The 16,156-nt window shown below is 31.6% G+C and overlaps 1 protein-coding gene across 4 annotated transcripts in view; it reads right to left on the reverse strand.

Moving 5' to 3' along the window:
- sick (sickie) overlaps positions 1 to 16,156 on the reverse strand; it is a 192,650-nt gene that overhangs the window by 11,704 nt on the left and 164,790 nt on the right. For all 4 annotated transcript variants that reach the window (XM_068772957.1, XM_068772953.1, XM_068772955.1 and 1 more), the window contains 2 exons: positions 1,986 to 2,069; positions 588 to 716 (listed from right to left, as the gene is read on the reverse strand). In XM_068772957.1, the coding sequence (XP_068629058.1) occupies positions 588 to 716; positions 1,986 to 2,069 (213 nt within the window). The remainder of the gene's footprint in view (positions 1 to 587; positions 717 to 1,985; positions 2,070 to 16,156) is intronic.

Raw genomic sequence — 16,156 nt, forward strand, 5'->3', positions numbered from 1 at the left:
ATTCTACTGAGCCTTTTAAAAATTTAATTGAAAATCTCTGTGGGAAGCCAGTGTTCAACAGTGGACCACCACAGCTTAAGTAACGATGATGACTAAATACGTTCTTGTAAAATTACATATCTTTTGATGGATAAGAGGTTTTAACTACGAATCTTTAAAATCACGACATCTTTAAAAGCATAAGGCTTAGAGACTTCAAATTTATTAACAAAATTCTTTTCGCAGGTAAGATGAGAATTCATAAACGAGTTTTTCGAAATTCTACTGCCATTAGGTTTGAAGTAGCGTTCATTAAGCTTGTCAACCGGGCGGAGGACAACTATTATTTTACGCGTCCATAGATCATAGATCATGACAAATACTGTTTGCCCGTTATCATTCACAGATTCACCGAATTGGCACCTAGTGGTGCATATCTCCACTTTGTGGTGAATAAGCTTGTATTTTGTGTGATTTAAACTAGACATATTTTATAATAAACATACGAAATGATTTATTGTAGAAGAACATTTTGACCATAAACATCCAGAGATATTATGACAATGTATGCTATTTAACTTAATTTGTGTGTGTATACTGCATTATACCTGTCCTGTGACATTGACGCCATCTGCTCGTATTCCCATGGACTGCATGTGCGCCGTCGTTAGCCCCGCCTGGATCGACTGCTTTCGTAGCAACTCGATCGTCTGACGCAATTCCGTTAGTTCCGAGTCCTGGTACGAACAGTTACGAACATTATTAAAACCTCTTCAAAATTATTAAGACTATATTCAAATAAATTTGTGAAAAATCCATTTATGAAATATAATATATTATCTAAAATATTCTCATATATACATATATATACGTATGATATTTTGCTATATATGCATACGATACTGCTAAACGCAACACTCGAGAACGGCTCTGCCAATTCCAATTTTTTCCATATTTTCATTATAGTAAGAAAGTTCTAGCGGAGAAAAAAAAAGAATAGATTGCTATTAAAATATTAAAAATAACATTATCCGATTCCTTCACAAACAACAGAGTAAATTAAAATACCTTTAAAATATTTGAAGCTAATCAAAGTAAAAAATTGTAAGAATTTAATAACAATATGAGAAATGTTATCTTAATAAAATCTTAAAATTTACAAAAAAATATGAAAGCATTTTTGTGAGTAATAATTTTTTATTATTAAGAAATTAATTCGGATTAAAAATTATCACTCTGAAATACGTTAGCTTTTTATATATTGCAGTGCGACATGCCAACAACTTTTGACTGTACGAAATGTTTCGGAGAAGCTATTAAAATAATTTACATTCTTTCAATGAAAGTTGCATAATAAATTTATACGTTAGATAATCAAAATAAAGAGTAAATTACGTTTATTTGTGGATGTGAAACTTAATATAAAGTTTCTCACTGGTTCTCACTGGACCCATGTGACCAGCCAGTGTTTTTATTCGATGTTATAACGAGCGTCTTTCGCTAGGAAATGAATTCTAGATTTCTCAATCGTGTCACCAGACCGTCGACATAGCTACCCGAGAAATTTATTTTTAGATATATACCTGTGTTTTCTAATACCATTTCAATTTACACATCTTTTCTAAAGAAATAAATAAAAAATACTTAAACTAAAAGGAAAAATATATTTAGTAATTGAAATTCAAAATTATTAGGGTCCATTTTATTCTAATGATTTATATCGCAAAACTTTTGAATCCACAGATGCTATAATGTGAATAATTAGTTTAAATTTTTAGCTGATAAGGAAAAAAATAATTGCGTTTGTCTACCAAAATTAGTTAATAATTTCATATCATTAAGTTTCTAATTATATATAACTATTACGTTAATCTTTTTTATGAATTTCCTTATTTAACCTAGTTTCGTTCACTGTATTTTTTGTACAGTAAGTAAACGTGTGCCTTTTATTGATCACATGCATAAGACGGTAACATGTACAGGATATGGTGTTATTCAATCCATACCTTTCTCTCTGCGGTGGCGGTGAGTTGCTGCAGACGCTGTGTCATGTTCGAGAGACTCTGCTCGAAGGCAGATACCACGTGAGCCTGAAACAATTAAATAATTATATAGTACGTCTCAATATTTGACTCAGTTTAATAGTTCCAGCGCCCTTCAAATCAATAGACAACAGGTTTTGCTGGCAATTTGCTGTCAGAAACGATACAAACATTATTAAATTTATTCGAATATCTCAATAATCCTGCTATTAACGTTCGATTATAAAAATAATTAATGTAAAAGATAAGGTCGTGTTTATTGAGTAAGCTCCCAAACTTAGTAATGTAAATGGTTTTAGTTACGCGACTTTAACGGTTCATCCTTTCAAACCTGGAGAAGCTTAGAATGTCAAATGTGAAAAATCGTTTGTCCGTTCTGAAAATATCTATTTATGCAAAGTATAATAAAATAAACATATGTATTTTTTTAATTTATCCGAAAAAGATTACACAAGAAATACTTACCGATGAACATGGAAAATTCGGTACGAAACAAAGTGTACCTTAAGCACAGCGTTCATGACAAAAAAAAATACTTATGATAGTATAAAAATGTTTTTTAGGTATTTGAAACTATGAATATTTGTATGACATTTTTGAAATAAAAATTAAAAGTAAGCCCTCTTCATAATGAAACATTAAAAATTACACATTGCAAACACAACTGTGCAACATTTACATTCCAATACTTTTCACAAAAAGTATAAATTTAGTTGAAGAAAAAAATGTAAAAGTGATCTGTACCAATACATTGTTAAGAGTTACAACTTTCGTAAATCAGAACATCTTGATTGAACAAATAAATCTTTATGTTGCTCAAGAGCAAAAATATATAAAAACTGTACAATAGGTACAAAGTAAATCTTAACAAATTTATTTCATAAACTAAAATCCAGTGCTAATGTAAGGTTTTGTGTAATATTGATTTGGAAAGTATGAACGCACAAGGTCTTCTTTGCTTCACTTGTGTGTATAGTTCTCAAGGTGCTAATGAATGCAAACTGGACGTATCGGTATAAAATAAAATAGAAATGGGCCACTTAATGTGAATGACTTAGCGGTTTGGTAACGTATCTATAGTTTTAAACTTTGACATATTACTGTAGTATTGGGTGTGTTAAAGTATACAGGTGTACATATAAATGTAAAAGGTTTTAAGGGATAAATATAGCTCGTTCGTTAGCAAAAATCCTTAAAAAATTTACAACTATTTCCAATCATCCTGTATAAGGTGATCACAGTGAAATAATTTCTTTCAGAATGCAACATGCAAATAACTTCTGGCAGTGTGGTCTTCATGGTCAGATAGTAAACTGTTCAATTTTAATATGTTATAATCTGAATTTTATAAACTTATGTATTATACTTTAAAAGCTTAAATCACTCTATACAGTAATAAGTTATGCAGGACAAAATACGTTCCAGTTAATTCAATATTTGCAATTAAACAACCATCATGAAAAAATAAACAACGTAAAGAATCTTAAAATTATGCTTATAATTATTTTTATGTATAGCATTTATTGCACGATAATAAAACTTGATTGTATAACCATTGTCAATTTGTTTAATTTTCGTACGTGATAACCCTTAGCGATAACGAGTAAAACCTTGGATAGTCGGTTTAATTAACAATTACGTTTACTATGCCGCTAACTTTCTATTTCCTTACGACGTTAATTCAAATGGCTAACATTTAAATGAAAGAGAACGCTATTTTAAAAATCAATTTGTTTTATAACTTCACAAGTGTTATCAAATATTTAGAAATGTAATGTGTCTTCCAAGGCCCCAAGGCATAATTTAACATCTATCAGTCTATACAATTTTGGCGTAAAATATAATTATAACTACGCATTAAATTATTTTTCTGTGAACTAATTTTTATTGACTACGACGGATTATTAAATCTTAATCTCTTAAAAATGTAAATCGACGATAAACACGCTTTTATAACTCACTAACAATGTTTTACAATGACCGCTGCCGCTATGAAATAAAGCATTTAATTTATAATTAGAAACAAAATTGTCTTTTTAACACATCGTGTTTTTGGATTATAATTATATTTATTTATTTTATTATCCACTGTGTGTACGCCATGAGAGAAATACTAGACAAGTTCAATATAATAAATAATAGTTAATAATAGTTAATAGTAGATAGAAACTAAATTCAAATCGAATACCCTAATATTGCATCTTTCAAGTCAAAATTCGTGTCAACAAGAGTTCCAAATGAGAAGAGCCCAATTGAGAGCGGCTCCTTACATATTCCAAGGCTTAATTTTTGTGACCACTAAATTAAAATATTTACTTGCACAGTGATACATTATCAATGTTAATGTAAAAGTTTATATAACAAAACATAATACATTTATCTACACTAAATAGGAAACGTCTGGAACCATAACGAATGGATAACAAGACAGTGGCTGGAAGATTAGTGATCACGATAGTAAAATATAATAGTTATTTATAAAAAATACACTGATTGGATTTATAAAAAAATCTGAATGTGTTTTTTGTCACTCGTAACCAATATTCAAAAGTAAGCCTACTATAATTTAGAGGGGCTTATGTGGACGTGATTAAAGGTAACTTGAACCAAGTTTTGTAACAAGAGATGACCGCAAGTAGCCACGAGGTGACTTCTACGCTTTTGTGTTCCACATTGTCTTCTATCCAGGTCGACTTCACTACCTCGATAATGATTCAAATTGCTCTCTCGCGTACGTGTCAAACGAACCGGTTTTATGGCTGTGATGTATGTACAGAATAATTACTGACGTCAAATTGTATCGTTATGCTATCACACATTAAACGGGTCGAGAAATGATTTAAGATACATTATACATATTAAGATTTGAACCAACATTTATCATACCATCCATTATGCTTATGAAACTTTCTGTACACTTAAATAAGGACTAAAAAATCAAACAAAAACAATAATGAAAGAAATGGATTTTTGTTTAGAGTATTCCTTGAACATATATTTTTTGATACAGACGATTTAGGATCTATGTAAATAATACAAAATACTAAATTAAATGAGTAAATTAAAACATGAATATGTGAAATATGTTTAAAAGTTTTAGAAGAATATACCATGATGGAATAAAGACGAAAACGATTAGGTACTCATGTCACATGACGCCTTATTCAATTTCATTGTTTTAGTTATACGATGAATAAATAAATATTTATAGAGTGTAAGTGATTCATATGAATAAATTGCTGTAGTCCAATGTTACTGGCCATGGGTGCGCTGGACACGAGACCCTTTGTTTGTGACGTCCCAGAAACGCACTCAGCGAAATTAAAAGAGGGTATCGACCGTCGGCACTATCGTATTTATATTAAAGTTCAAACGTGCCGTCTTGGCTTCGATAAATAATCAGATTTAGTTACATCGCACCGCTATATCAACTTTGAACTTTTTAACTCTGCTTTTGTTCTAAGCGTTTTTTTTTTGTTTAATTAGTTGTTTTGTAACCACAACAAATAACTTATTATTAACGACATTTTGACTGTACCGACAAGTTCATTTACAAAATTTTCACATAGAAAGACACGTGACAACATTAATAGTCAACTATGTTTGGTAAAAAAGTGGTATTACAATATTTTTATTAAGTTTGCTAAAAAAAACTTTCATTTTTTATCTGAGTACAATAAAGATTTGCATATAGCGGATATCAGTTCTCCAATAACGGGATTTAGTGAATATATTTTTAGAGTTTATTTCCATCAAGACTAAATAAGTGTCTATAACTTTCATGTTCCGCTTCCCGCTTACTGATATTAAATGATTATATAAATACAAATAATAAGCATAATTTCCTTTATTACTAAAAATACATTGCTAAACATGTGCTACCAATTAGGCAATTCTACTCCATATTTCGTTCAAGCACGAAAAAAGTTATAACGCAAAGAAAAAAATCGAAAAATTGCGTGGCATTTAACATTTTTCTTTTACCATGTAAATCATTGAGTAATCTGCGACACTGGTATCTACCCAATAAATATTTGATGCCGATCAAAACAAAAAAGAAAGTAAAAATGAATTAAAATAAAATAATATGTAACATAATGCATAAGACTCTACGAACTCCTCTTACTACATTGCCTTATAAAATAATAACCAATGTTTATAAATATCTGTTTTTAATTATTATGATTACACTGAAATAAGTTTTACCTATTTATTGTACTGCTAAAATTTGATAGTTAACTTTTGACAGTCTTCCGAGATAAAACTATCAAAATAGATTATTTATTACATATGTACGTAACAAACAACGCATAGACAGCTGGTTACGATGTACATACGAAACTTTTTAGACACATGTCGTCTGTTTGTTGTATATAGAGTTCTACAAACATTTTAAATACAAGTATGAACAGGTGACAGATGTAAAAGGGGCAACCCGACAATTACCATTTAGTTTCAAATCGACTCGCTCGCAATAAGGAAATTATTTACAAAAACACAAAAGAATTCAGTTTCTGTTCGTCGAATACAATAAAGCATTTAATTGTTTTTTAAAGGTTTTTAAAACCATTTAAATGAAGAATCGTTATTATCTTTTTATATATTACATTCACCTGTCCGTACGGCCAGAGCCACGTTGTTTAACCAATTAAAGCAAACATACGGTTATTGATAAACCACTTGAAACTAGTTTATTTACGTTCCTCAACAAATTGTATTGACTCTTAAGGATAGTAAAACGTGTGTTCGTTTTATAAGAAGTTGGAAACAACATAGATCAGACAGGTGTAAGCTAATTACAATTATTAATCGGCAGATGCATATACAGCCGCTCAATTAAAAATGTGCTCCAATTAGAACAAGTCTATTTTTTACCTATTACTATATATGATACCGTTTGCATTTAAGTTGGTATGTTTAAAAGTATGAGTGATTACACATTGTAAAGCCTCACGTAGGTTAGCGTTTATCCGATGAGTACAATGCCCCCGTGTAGTTATTATGGGGGGCACGCAACGCGTGTTGTACCTTAATAGATAGCATTTCAATTTCGCCCTACGAACAAGTGAGCTTAAATTAATTAAAAGTATAGTTTAGTCGCGTAGTGAAAGTTATTGTATTATTTTTTTTTAATTAGGAAATTTCAAAGAATGGATAATTAGTCATTAAAACAAAATAAGACAGGTTCTTAGAACACGCGGAATAAGTACCATAGTGAAGTGTGTGAAGGCATAGAAATTCAGACTGAATATTTAAGAGCTTTTTTATAAAATAATGTAATGAGGCATTACTTAAAGATTCAAACCTCATTCTGAAACTCATACCGGAACTTAAGCCTTTTTTTAACTTTAACTAAGCTACGAGTCTGTTTCCTGTTAATTATTAATAATATATAAAAATCGACTACTTGTCGATAGAAGTAGGTTCGTTTCAAAGGAAAATGAATACAATTTAAAACAAAACTAATAATTATAGTCGACAGTAATTATAACAGTAGTGCAATAGCTGAATGAAACATAATCCGTATAAAACGAGCCCTGCGAGAAAATACAGGCGGATGCGGCCGTGTAAGGAAAGTGTGCCGTGGTTGGAATGGCTCACAGAGTATAGTGGACAATATTATTGACAGACTCGCAAAGCCGCTGAGATAGCTGTTACATTTTCAGACTGCCTTACGTCAAGCGAGCGACCAAATGATAAGCGTGAATCGATATTTTGGTATCCATTATTATCATCGCTAATTTCTATTTCTATATAATCATATTACGTTCTGATTGAATTTATTACAAATAGGAATTTATTTTTATTAATACATATTTCGATTATCATAGCTTTAAATAATTCTTTTCAATACTAAAGAACAATATGAATTCGTTAAATAAGCAAAACGTTTTTATCTTTTATTTCCGTTAAATATGATTTAGTCAAAATACATTTTTAATGACTACTAAAAAATTAATTTAAATAAAATTGAAGCTATGTTTACGAAACAACACTGAAAGTTTATTTTATAACGGTAGTTTATTTTAGATAAACAAGAATGCTTAGGGTGGAGTTTGCGCAAGATCAGATGTCCCTTTTGGACTACGAATGCTTATTTTAAAGGTCTCGTCGCCTACGCACAAATGACAATACAATCTTACGTCAGCGCTTGGCTCAGTGTTGTTTGCCTGGACAAGATCGTAGAATTGGACTGCCGAGTTGCGAGTTCTGGGTATGATCCTTTTTTACGATGATTGCAATATTATTTTATGTTGTATCTTTCTTTACGAATGTATTAAATATTGTGTAATCAATATTGGTTTATGTACATTTTAAGAAAGTTGCTAACGAAATTTTCATATAAAAAATTCTATGTAACTAATAGCTAGTTACTACTACTAATAGGGCTAATTGTAGTTATTTAAATATGTTAGTGGCATCTTATATTTTACAGACTTTCAAGAACATTTTTATTCATTATCTTGACTGCAACTTACGCATTGGAGATATTAGTTAGATAATGTGTCAATTTAATTCATTAATGTATTAACATTGAAAGTATTAAAGTAACACGCAAAAAGTAAATCGTAAAGAAATCATTTACACTACGGTATGTATTAAAAACTTTTAAAAATTGTATAACAAAAATGTAATATTAACCTAAATGTGTAACATTTTGTTGTAGCGTGGGAAAGAACTGTAAAAAATATCAGTGAAATCAATGAACGTTCTCACATCTCGATTAAGTCCACATCTGACCAATGGCAATTTACAAGAGAGACTTTTTTCGGTAGTCAGGTAGATTTTTTTTTATCGCGTAGACAGAACACCTTATTTTTTGTTCACATCAGTGAGCCGTCGAAACGAAAGAGATTTTAGTTACATAAGACACCTGTTAGAGAATAAGCGGAGCATATATTGTATATGAATTAGAAAGCAAATGTAAGACATTGGATCATGATAATTTTGATCAATCCACAGACAGTTCCATTGCATTGGTATGTGTTATTACTTTCGAATCATATTTATAAACCTATATTGTGTAGAAATATAAAAGTAGATTGTTATTGTATTTTTAACGTGGCAAGAAACGGCATTAATAAAAAAGTAATATTTCTTTTAAAAATAAAATGTCACTTTTTAGAAAAATTTAGGAGTAGTATAACGTAAAATACCATTCAAAACAGCTGCATCTTTTAGTAAATTTATGCTATGAAAGTTGGAAAAAAATATTATAATTGATTTATATTTTGATTTGGTAAAGACGTTAATGTTTAAAGTGGTTTATGTATGGGACATTTGACAGAATAGAGTTTTTAAGCTTTTACACTTATCTTCAATCACTCTGTATAAAATTAACACTCTGTAATATATTTTTTATAGGAATGCACCAGTACAAAGTCTGTAGGGTCAGATAATAAGCAATACGTACTATACTAACGTGTACCATATTTTATTACATTAATTGACAGTGAATTATCCATAAAAATACCCCTGTGAAGTTTTTACACCTATTACTGTTTTTACACATAATTTCATACAAATCTTCACCCTTTATTTTATAACGCATAGGGGAAGGGGAAACCACACCCAAATAGATTGTAATTGACTTAACGTGAATAGTATTTTATTTACAATAAATGGTTTAAGTAACTAAAAAAGGGCGTAGTTGTAACAATTTCCGACAGTATAGCTAATTTCAATTTTAGCTTTTCAAACTCAAGGACTGTTTATTGGTCAAGTGATCATATCAGTTAATTACTGCAATGAAATAGTAGTACTTGTACTAAGTGTTTCCTATACATAAAACAGTCTATTAACCTTGTAAAAGTTTAGGTTAAAAAAGACATGAGAAATCACTTTTTTATTAGTATTTGATATTTTAAATAAATGAACACTTTTTATTAATTCTTTAACTTGACATAACAATTGTAAGTGTCGATGAGTTTAAGACTGCACAAAGTGATTTTTTGCAAGCTGTATTCACCTGTTAGTCATCGCGTCGACAGCTACTATTAAGCTTTTTGTCGGGCGATGTCATTATTGAAAGGTAATGATAAGTAAATGTAATTTAAGCAAGTTAATATAAAATCAGTTTATAAACACTGTACAGATAATATTGTATAAAAGACAAATCATTTTTGTTCAACAACAATCACTCACCTCCTCAAGAATGGGACAGCTTTTGTACCGTGACTTCTTTATGGCCAGTTCCCACCATGGAATTGGTGGTTTCGACCTCAGGATTGTTTGGCAGCCCACTTTAGGATCTTGAGTTTCATATAAAGTACCCAAAGTTCTGGTCGTTGGAGTCTCCTCTTCTTCAGCGGGTATACCAGTTACGCATTCGCAACACTTATGTGGCTTTTTTATTACAGCTGTCCTATAGTCAGCACTAAAGGAATGTCTGTAATTCAGTCTCTTCGAAAAACCGTTGTTTTCGCTAATAGATCTTCTAAAACCGTTCCTGTTACTTTGCAGGGGCATTCGTGGTATTTTTTGAATTTGATCTAATAAACTAGTTTCATCATTCAAATCTATGCGGTCCCCGGAAAGGGGAGTGTTTGGTTCGGAATGGTAGCCCATTTTATTCCTTTGTAGGCTTCCATAGAACTGGGTCTCTTTAGGGCCGGTTTGCTTAAGATCAATAAATTTTGGCCTTCGTAAATTTAAAGTTGCGAATTTCTGAGGTGATTTATGGAATCTTGATTTGTTCGGTAAATCTTTTAATACATCTTCAGTGTCGGTGGACGGTATCGTGGAATTGTCGCTATAACTGGAAATGGGACGGTCGTTATCGGTGAGGTAAGATGAGGATTCCGAACAATTATCTCGATCGCTGTGCCTCTTTCTGTAGTCGACGGATGATCCCGTAGTGTCTGTGCGTACGGAATGCAGCTCTGAGCTGTCCTGGTTAGCTGCATACTGCTCGGACGGCAGTCGTTCTCCGTTACTTAAAGCTATTCCATTTTTTTCATCTATGAACAGATCCGTTCCTGATGTGTATTCTAAGCTTTTTAAACGCCGCCTGGGTTTCGTTTCTGTGCAATCGTTATGACTGCCGGCTTTGCCATTTATATGTTTCACCGGTGACGTACTTTTAGAATGCGGCGGAGTTACTTTGGCATAAATAGGTTCTGTAAAGCTCAGTCGCAAGGGCTTGTCCGCGTCATTTCCATTATTCACCGTCTCATTGTTTGTATATTGCACTACCACACTGCTATCCAGAAAGTTATTCGGAGAATTCCTTTGCAGCGTAAAATACTCGGAATGCCTCTGAGGTAGATTGGCAACATTATTTGGCTCAACGAGATTTCTTATTTTGATACGGCTCCTTGGCGCACGAATTGTGGCAAATCCGTCATGAATCGGTGATCCATGATAAGATGGCGACGTTGTGACCGCCATTTTGATTATATTATTGACATTTTATATAAACACACTAACAATGTTCCAACATGTTTTCAAATAGTCCAAGTGCACAGCGTTAGCTGTTGTCTTTTGTTTTGTCATCTGCACTGAGCGTAAAATTACGAAACATTAAGTTACACCTTGCGTTTTACGACATAGCGGCATTTACTAGTTACGCTTCTAAAACAGACAAGAAAAAAACGAAATAGAAAACACGGCAGATGTAGCAGCAGCTTGAATTCGATATTAATGTAGATTCATGTAATTTTGGTAATAAAGATCAAATGGGAACGATCAATATCTGGTTAATTAATTCATTATTACATTTTCATACTAATCAAAACTACTTTAGGGTTTGCATATACGGCTAATGTAAAATATAACTAGAAAAATATAAAACATTATTTATCATTATAAAAGAATGATAAAGGTGTTTTTAACCTGCAACTATAAGCTAAATTATAGCAATGAATGTATAAACTATTTTTTATGTATATCTAAATCTGATTCATATTGTAGTAATCTGATTACCTCAGCACTTGACCTGTATAAAATGTAAGTAGAAGTCAGGATCTACAAGCTATTCAATTAAATACTGACTCACATAGAACCACTCAAGAAGCGCAATGCATGTGTAGTATTAACATAATTTTAGATGCAATATCTTAATACTGAACAGCTGCTCTCAAACGATAACAGTCTTCGTTCCTATCATTGATGTGTCAGAAATTTATCGGATGTTAAAGCAATAGCATATCAACTTTCTAACTCTAAACAAGACACGCATTGCATGTGTAGCCAATAGACATGTGTGCAAAGTGGTTATAATTATTTTTTATCTATGAATCACCTGTCAATGTTCAGCGCTATTTAAAAAACAAGTTTGCATATACTTTTCGCATCCGTTGTTTTTAAAAATACTTATGTACTACATAATAAATTTGTGTGAGTTCGATTGGTAATTACTTTTGGTAATTATATTGCTAAATTTAATATCACATTAAAACACAAGTTTTATCATTATGTAATTATTTGAAAATAGAAGTTTCCAATATTTACATGAGAGTTCAAGACATCGAGGCCAGACCTTAATTGACAAAATTTCCTTATTGTATTCGTCAGACTAAGCTAATACTAAAAAAATTGTCAGTTGCATACGTTTTCTTATTATTATTCCCGTTTAGACTACAATGACGTATTTTTTATAAGCTTCTATATAACCTTTTATTATTATTTGCCACGTTCCTGAGTTAAGTGCTATTCAAACATTTTGTTGTATATTAGAAGGACCAAGAAATCGGGACAGCGTATTTTTTTTACAACCAACTAAAAGATGACAAGAAAGGAATGAACATCGTCATTTCAGCCCATAGACGCCCACTGTTAGGGGCCTACCCTTAAGATATCTATGGATGGATATATCATAACCGCCTCGTTGTATTATGTAGATAAAGTTGGAACCCGCCAATCTCTTTGTGAGCAATGGTAATCCTATATTATTAATGCAAAAAGTGTGAATTATATAAGATTCTAACTCGGGAATCGAATTCGCGAACTACGATCGCAAGTCTCAGTTTTCTACCGATACATAAAAGATATATAAAATGTAAACCTAAAATACCCTTTTACTAATTGTTGACGCCTATTGACCATCAGTCCCTTAAACTTACTTAAAACTGTAGTTCAAAAAGCACTATAGTAATAAAAAGGTATATAAATTAAACACCAAAATAAAAAAATTTTATAGGTCAATCTCATCTAATTGTAGCCGCCTTCTATCATTTAAGTACCCAAGTATTTTCAGTGAAGTATAATTTGGTACACATCCAAAGAAGACGAGTAATATCAACTCGGTGACCTTAAAGTCAGTCGTGAGAAATCAATATACAATTTAATATGGAAAGTGTATTCATATACAGTTACAAGAATGAGCAACAAAGCGAGCAAAGCGTCATAACATAAGTAGGTAAAAGAACGAAATGCTCTGCGAACGCAACTCCAGACAGTGTGACTCACTGCCTCTCGCATTACTACACTTACGCTTATTAACAGCGAAGTTGTTTGAATATGCAAGAATCCTCTCAATTCTACGCAATACCTTTACAAGTTTTAAAATTTGATGAGAATTTTGAATTTCATATCTGTCATAACTATATATCACTGAGTTAATATAAAGGGTCATTGGTTATAGATGTAAAAGCTATATAGCTCATTTGTCAGCAAAAAGCTTATAAGCTTTTACACCTTCTGCTAATCACCCTGTTTAAAGTGAACACACTGTAAAAATGTTACATTATTAATTTTTTTTCTGTTGAAATGTAACGGGTCAATAACTTCTGGCAGGTCAAACACTGCAGGAACACATAGTTAACAACAAATAGTATTAATATATTAATCTAAATTTTAAAACGTCATTACGTTATTTATGAAACCATTAATTTCTTGATATAAAATGTAAATCGTGTATTGTAAGATATAAGATGAAGTATTTATATTTGAAATTCTGAACGAATGGGTAAATTAAGCAAGATGCCGAAATCTTTCTGCTAAATAACGGTCATATTTTTTACCATTCAGCCCCGACGAGACAATCGATTCGTACTACAGCTAATTTTTAATTGTAACTTGTTTTTCTACTTTTTGAAGAATAAGGACTGCCAGTATCATGAACCTATATTTTATAAAATAAGGAAATAAATTAAATAGTTGACTAATGAGCGCGTTTTAATTCGATTTTTGAGCTTATTGCAAAAATAAAACTGACATTTTGCTAAAAAGCCTGCATCTATACCATGAAAAAATCATCGTCCCATAAAGTTTTAAATAATTTTCAAATTTGGAATTAAAAAAATAATGAATGTCAATATATTATATACATCATTTCTAAGTTTAATAGAATAAAATTTATTAATTCAAAATTTTTACATGCTGTAAAAATCCAATTAGGTTAGTATGCTGATTACATACTATTATTTATTAAAATGAGTAAACACAGATCAATGACATTTAAACGCTTCATTTAAATATTAACGTCAAAACGTCAATGTTAAAATACAGTACAGCCAATAAAATAGAATTTATGTATATTACGATTTATGTCGAGCAACAACTCACAAAAGGATTTCGACGCCATTGGTGTACACGGTGGTAAACAAAAGTAAGTCATGCCATAATACGGGTTAAGTCATAAATTAAGTGAATTCAGGCGCCAAACACACAACTAAGACTCAGACGAGGGGAGAACGAGAGCAGACCTTTGTCGGCCCTACGAATAACGCAATGCCTTCTCAAACTATTGTGGGAACTATGACCTCTTACTTAATACTTGGAAAAGTTTAAATAAAAGCTAGTGCATAATCGTGTAAAGATGTTTAACGGGTCGTAAATAAATAAACACTATAATGTTTGGGTTATTTTATGATTTTATATTTTTAACGAATCGAACAGTTTGAGAACGATCGATGCCATTAGAGAGGGACAAGGAGAATGTTTATATTGGTATCTTTTTTCCGCTAATGCACAGACCATGCGCCTCGTCCCGTAGCAACGACCTGTACGTTAGCCTTACTTATTGAGGCCGTAATAACAGTGCCCAGTACGATATTTCCATTTCACGGCCGTTTCGTAACGTTACAACAACATCATTTGCGCCTCTGTAAATAATAAATTAAAAATTGTCCGCGCCCGCTTCATCGATCAGATTCGTTAAACAGAATCGATGAAAGATATGAACTGTTCATGAACTTTATTTGAAGTTTGACTTTAAAATTGTCAAACTAATAAATCAGATACATATGCACTATTTACAGATTCCGACGTTTAGTTTATTATGAACATTTCGCTAATCAAATAATTGTCAAAAAGAATGCTCTTTGACTACACTTTACGACGAAGCATGATCACTTGAAATATGGTAGGTACATTGATATTCCTCTAACGTTACTGTTGTCCGTTGGCTTTTACAGATTTCGCAGGTTTGCGTCGTACTACTATATCACCGAAATCCGCGATCCCAGAGTTCTTAGATCCTGGGATGAGATACTCATTGGAGTAACTTGTCTCACCGGTCCTCGAAAAGGGACTTCGGTTTGGGCTGTCACTCAGAACGCGCTTAGCTTTCTGGCTCTCTACCTAAGGTCGGCTTAGTCGATTTCATCTAATATATACTTTTTGTTTACGACAGAATATCTGCCGCTGTTTTGACAACGGCTATAAATTTATGAGGTTCTCAAGCCTTTTTTTAAGAATTACGGATGTTCTTAGGTGAACCAACGAAAACGTAATTAAATTCCTGGAAACGGTCGACGCAAGACCGATTATTGTGGCGATTTTTGCGAAAGGCCTATGTCTTGCAATGAGCGTCAATCCACTGAGAAAATGATGGCGGATGTTAAAAGTAAAGAAATCGTGTTTCTCAAATTTTGAATATGTATTCAAAATTTCAATCAATTAACCATTAAAATAAAAATTAAAAGCAACAATGTTTTAGACTCATTATGGCTGCTATGTAAATACGTATAATGAAGACATTTCGATAACCTACAATAAGAAAATATAAATAGTGTAAAATTGTATATCATTGTAAATAATTAACTCTGGATTTGTTCTGATATCTTCAGTGTCGTGAGAATAAATAATAAACAATTCAGCTGTTTTAAAAATAATTTTAAAAATTTAATTTTTTATTAACAAAAAATGCCAATGTATTTACAGCGCAAACTAGTCAGTTGACATACGATCAT

The sequence above is a fragment of the Battus philenor genome, unplaced genomic scaffold (assembly GCF_028537555.1).
Source record: "Battus philenor isolate CCGP_79_NKW_IND1 unplaced genomic scaffold, ilBatPhil1.0.hap1 SCAF_5, whole genome shotgun sequence".
Classification (NCBI taxonomy): domain Eukaryota; kingdom Metazoa; phylum Arthropoda; class Insecta; order Lepidoptera; family Papilionidae; genus Battus; species Battus philenor.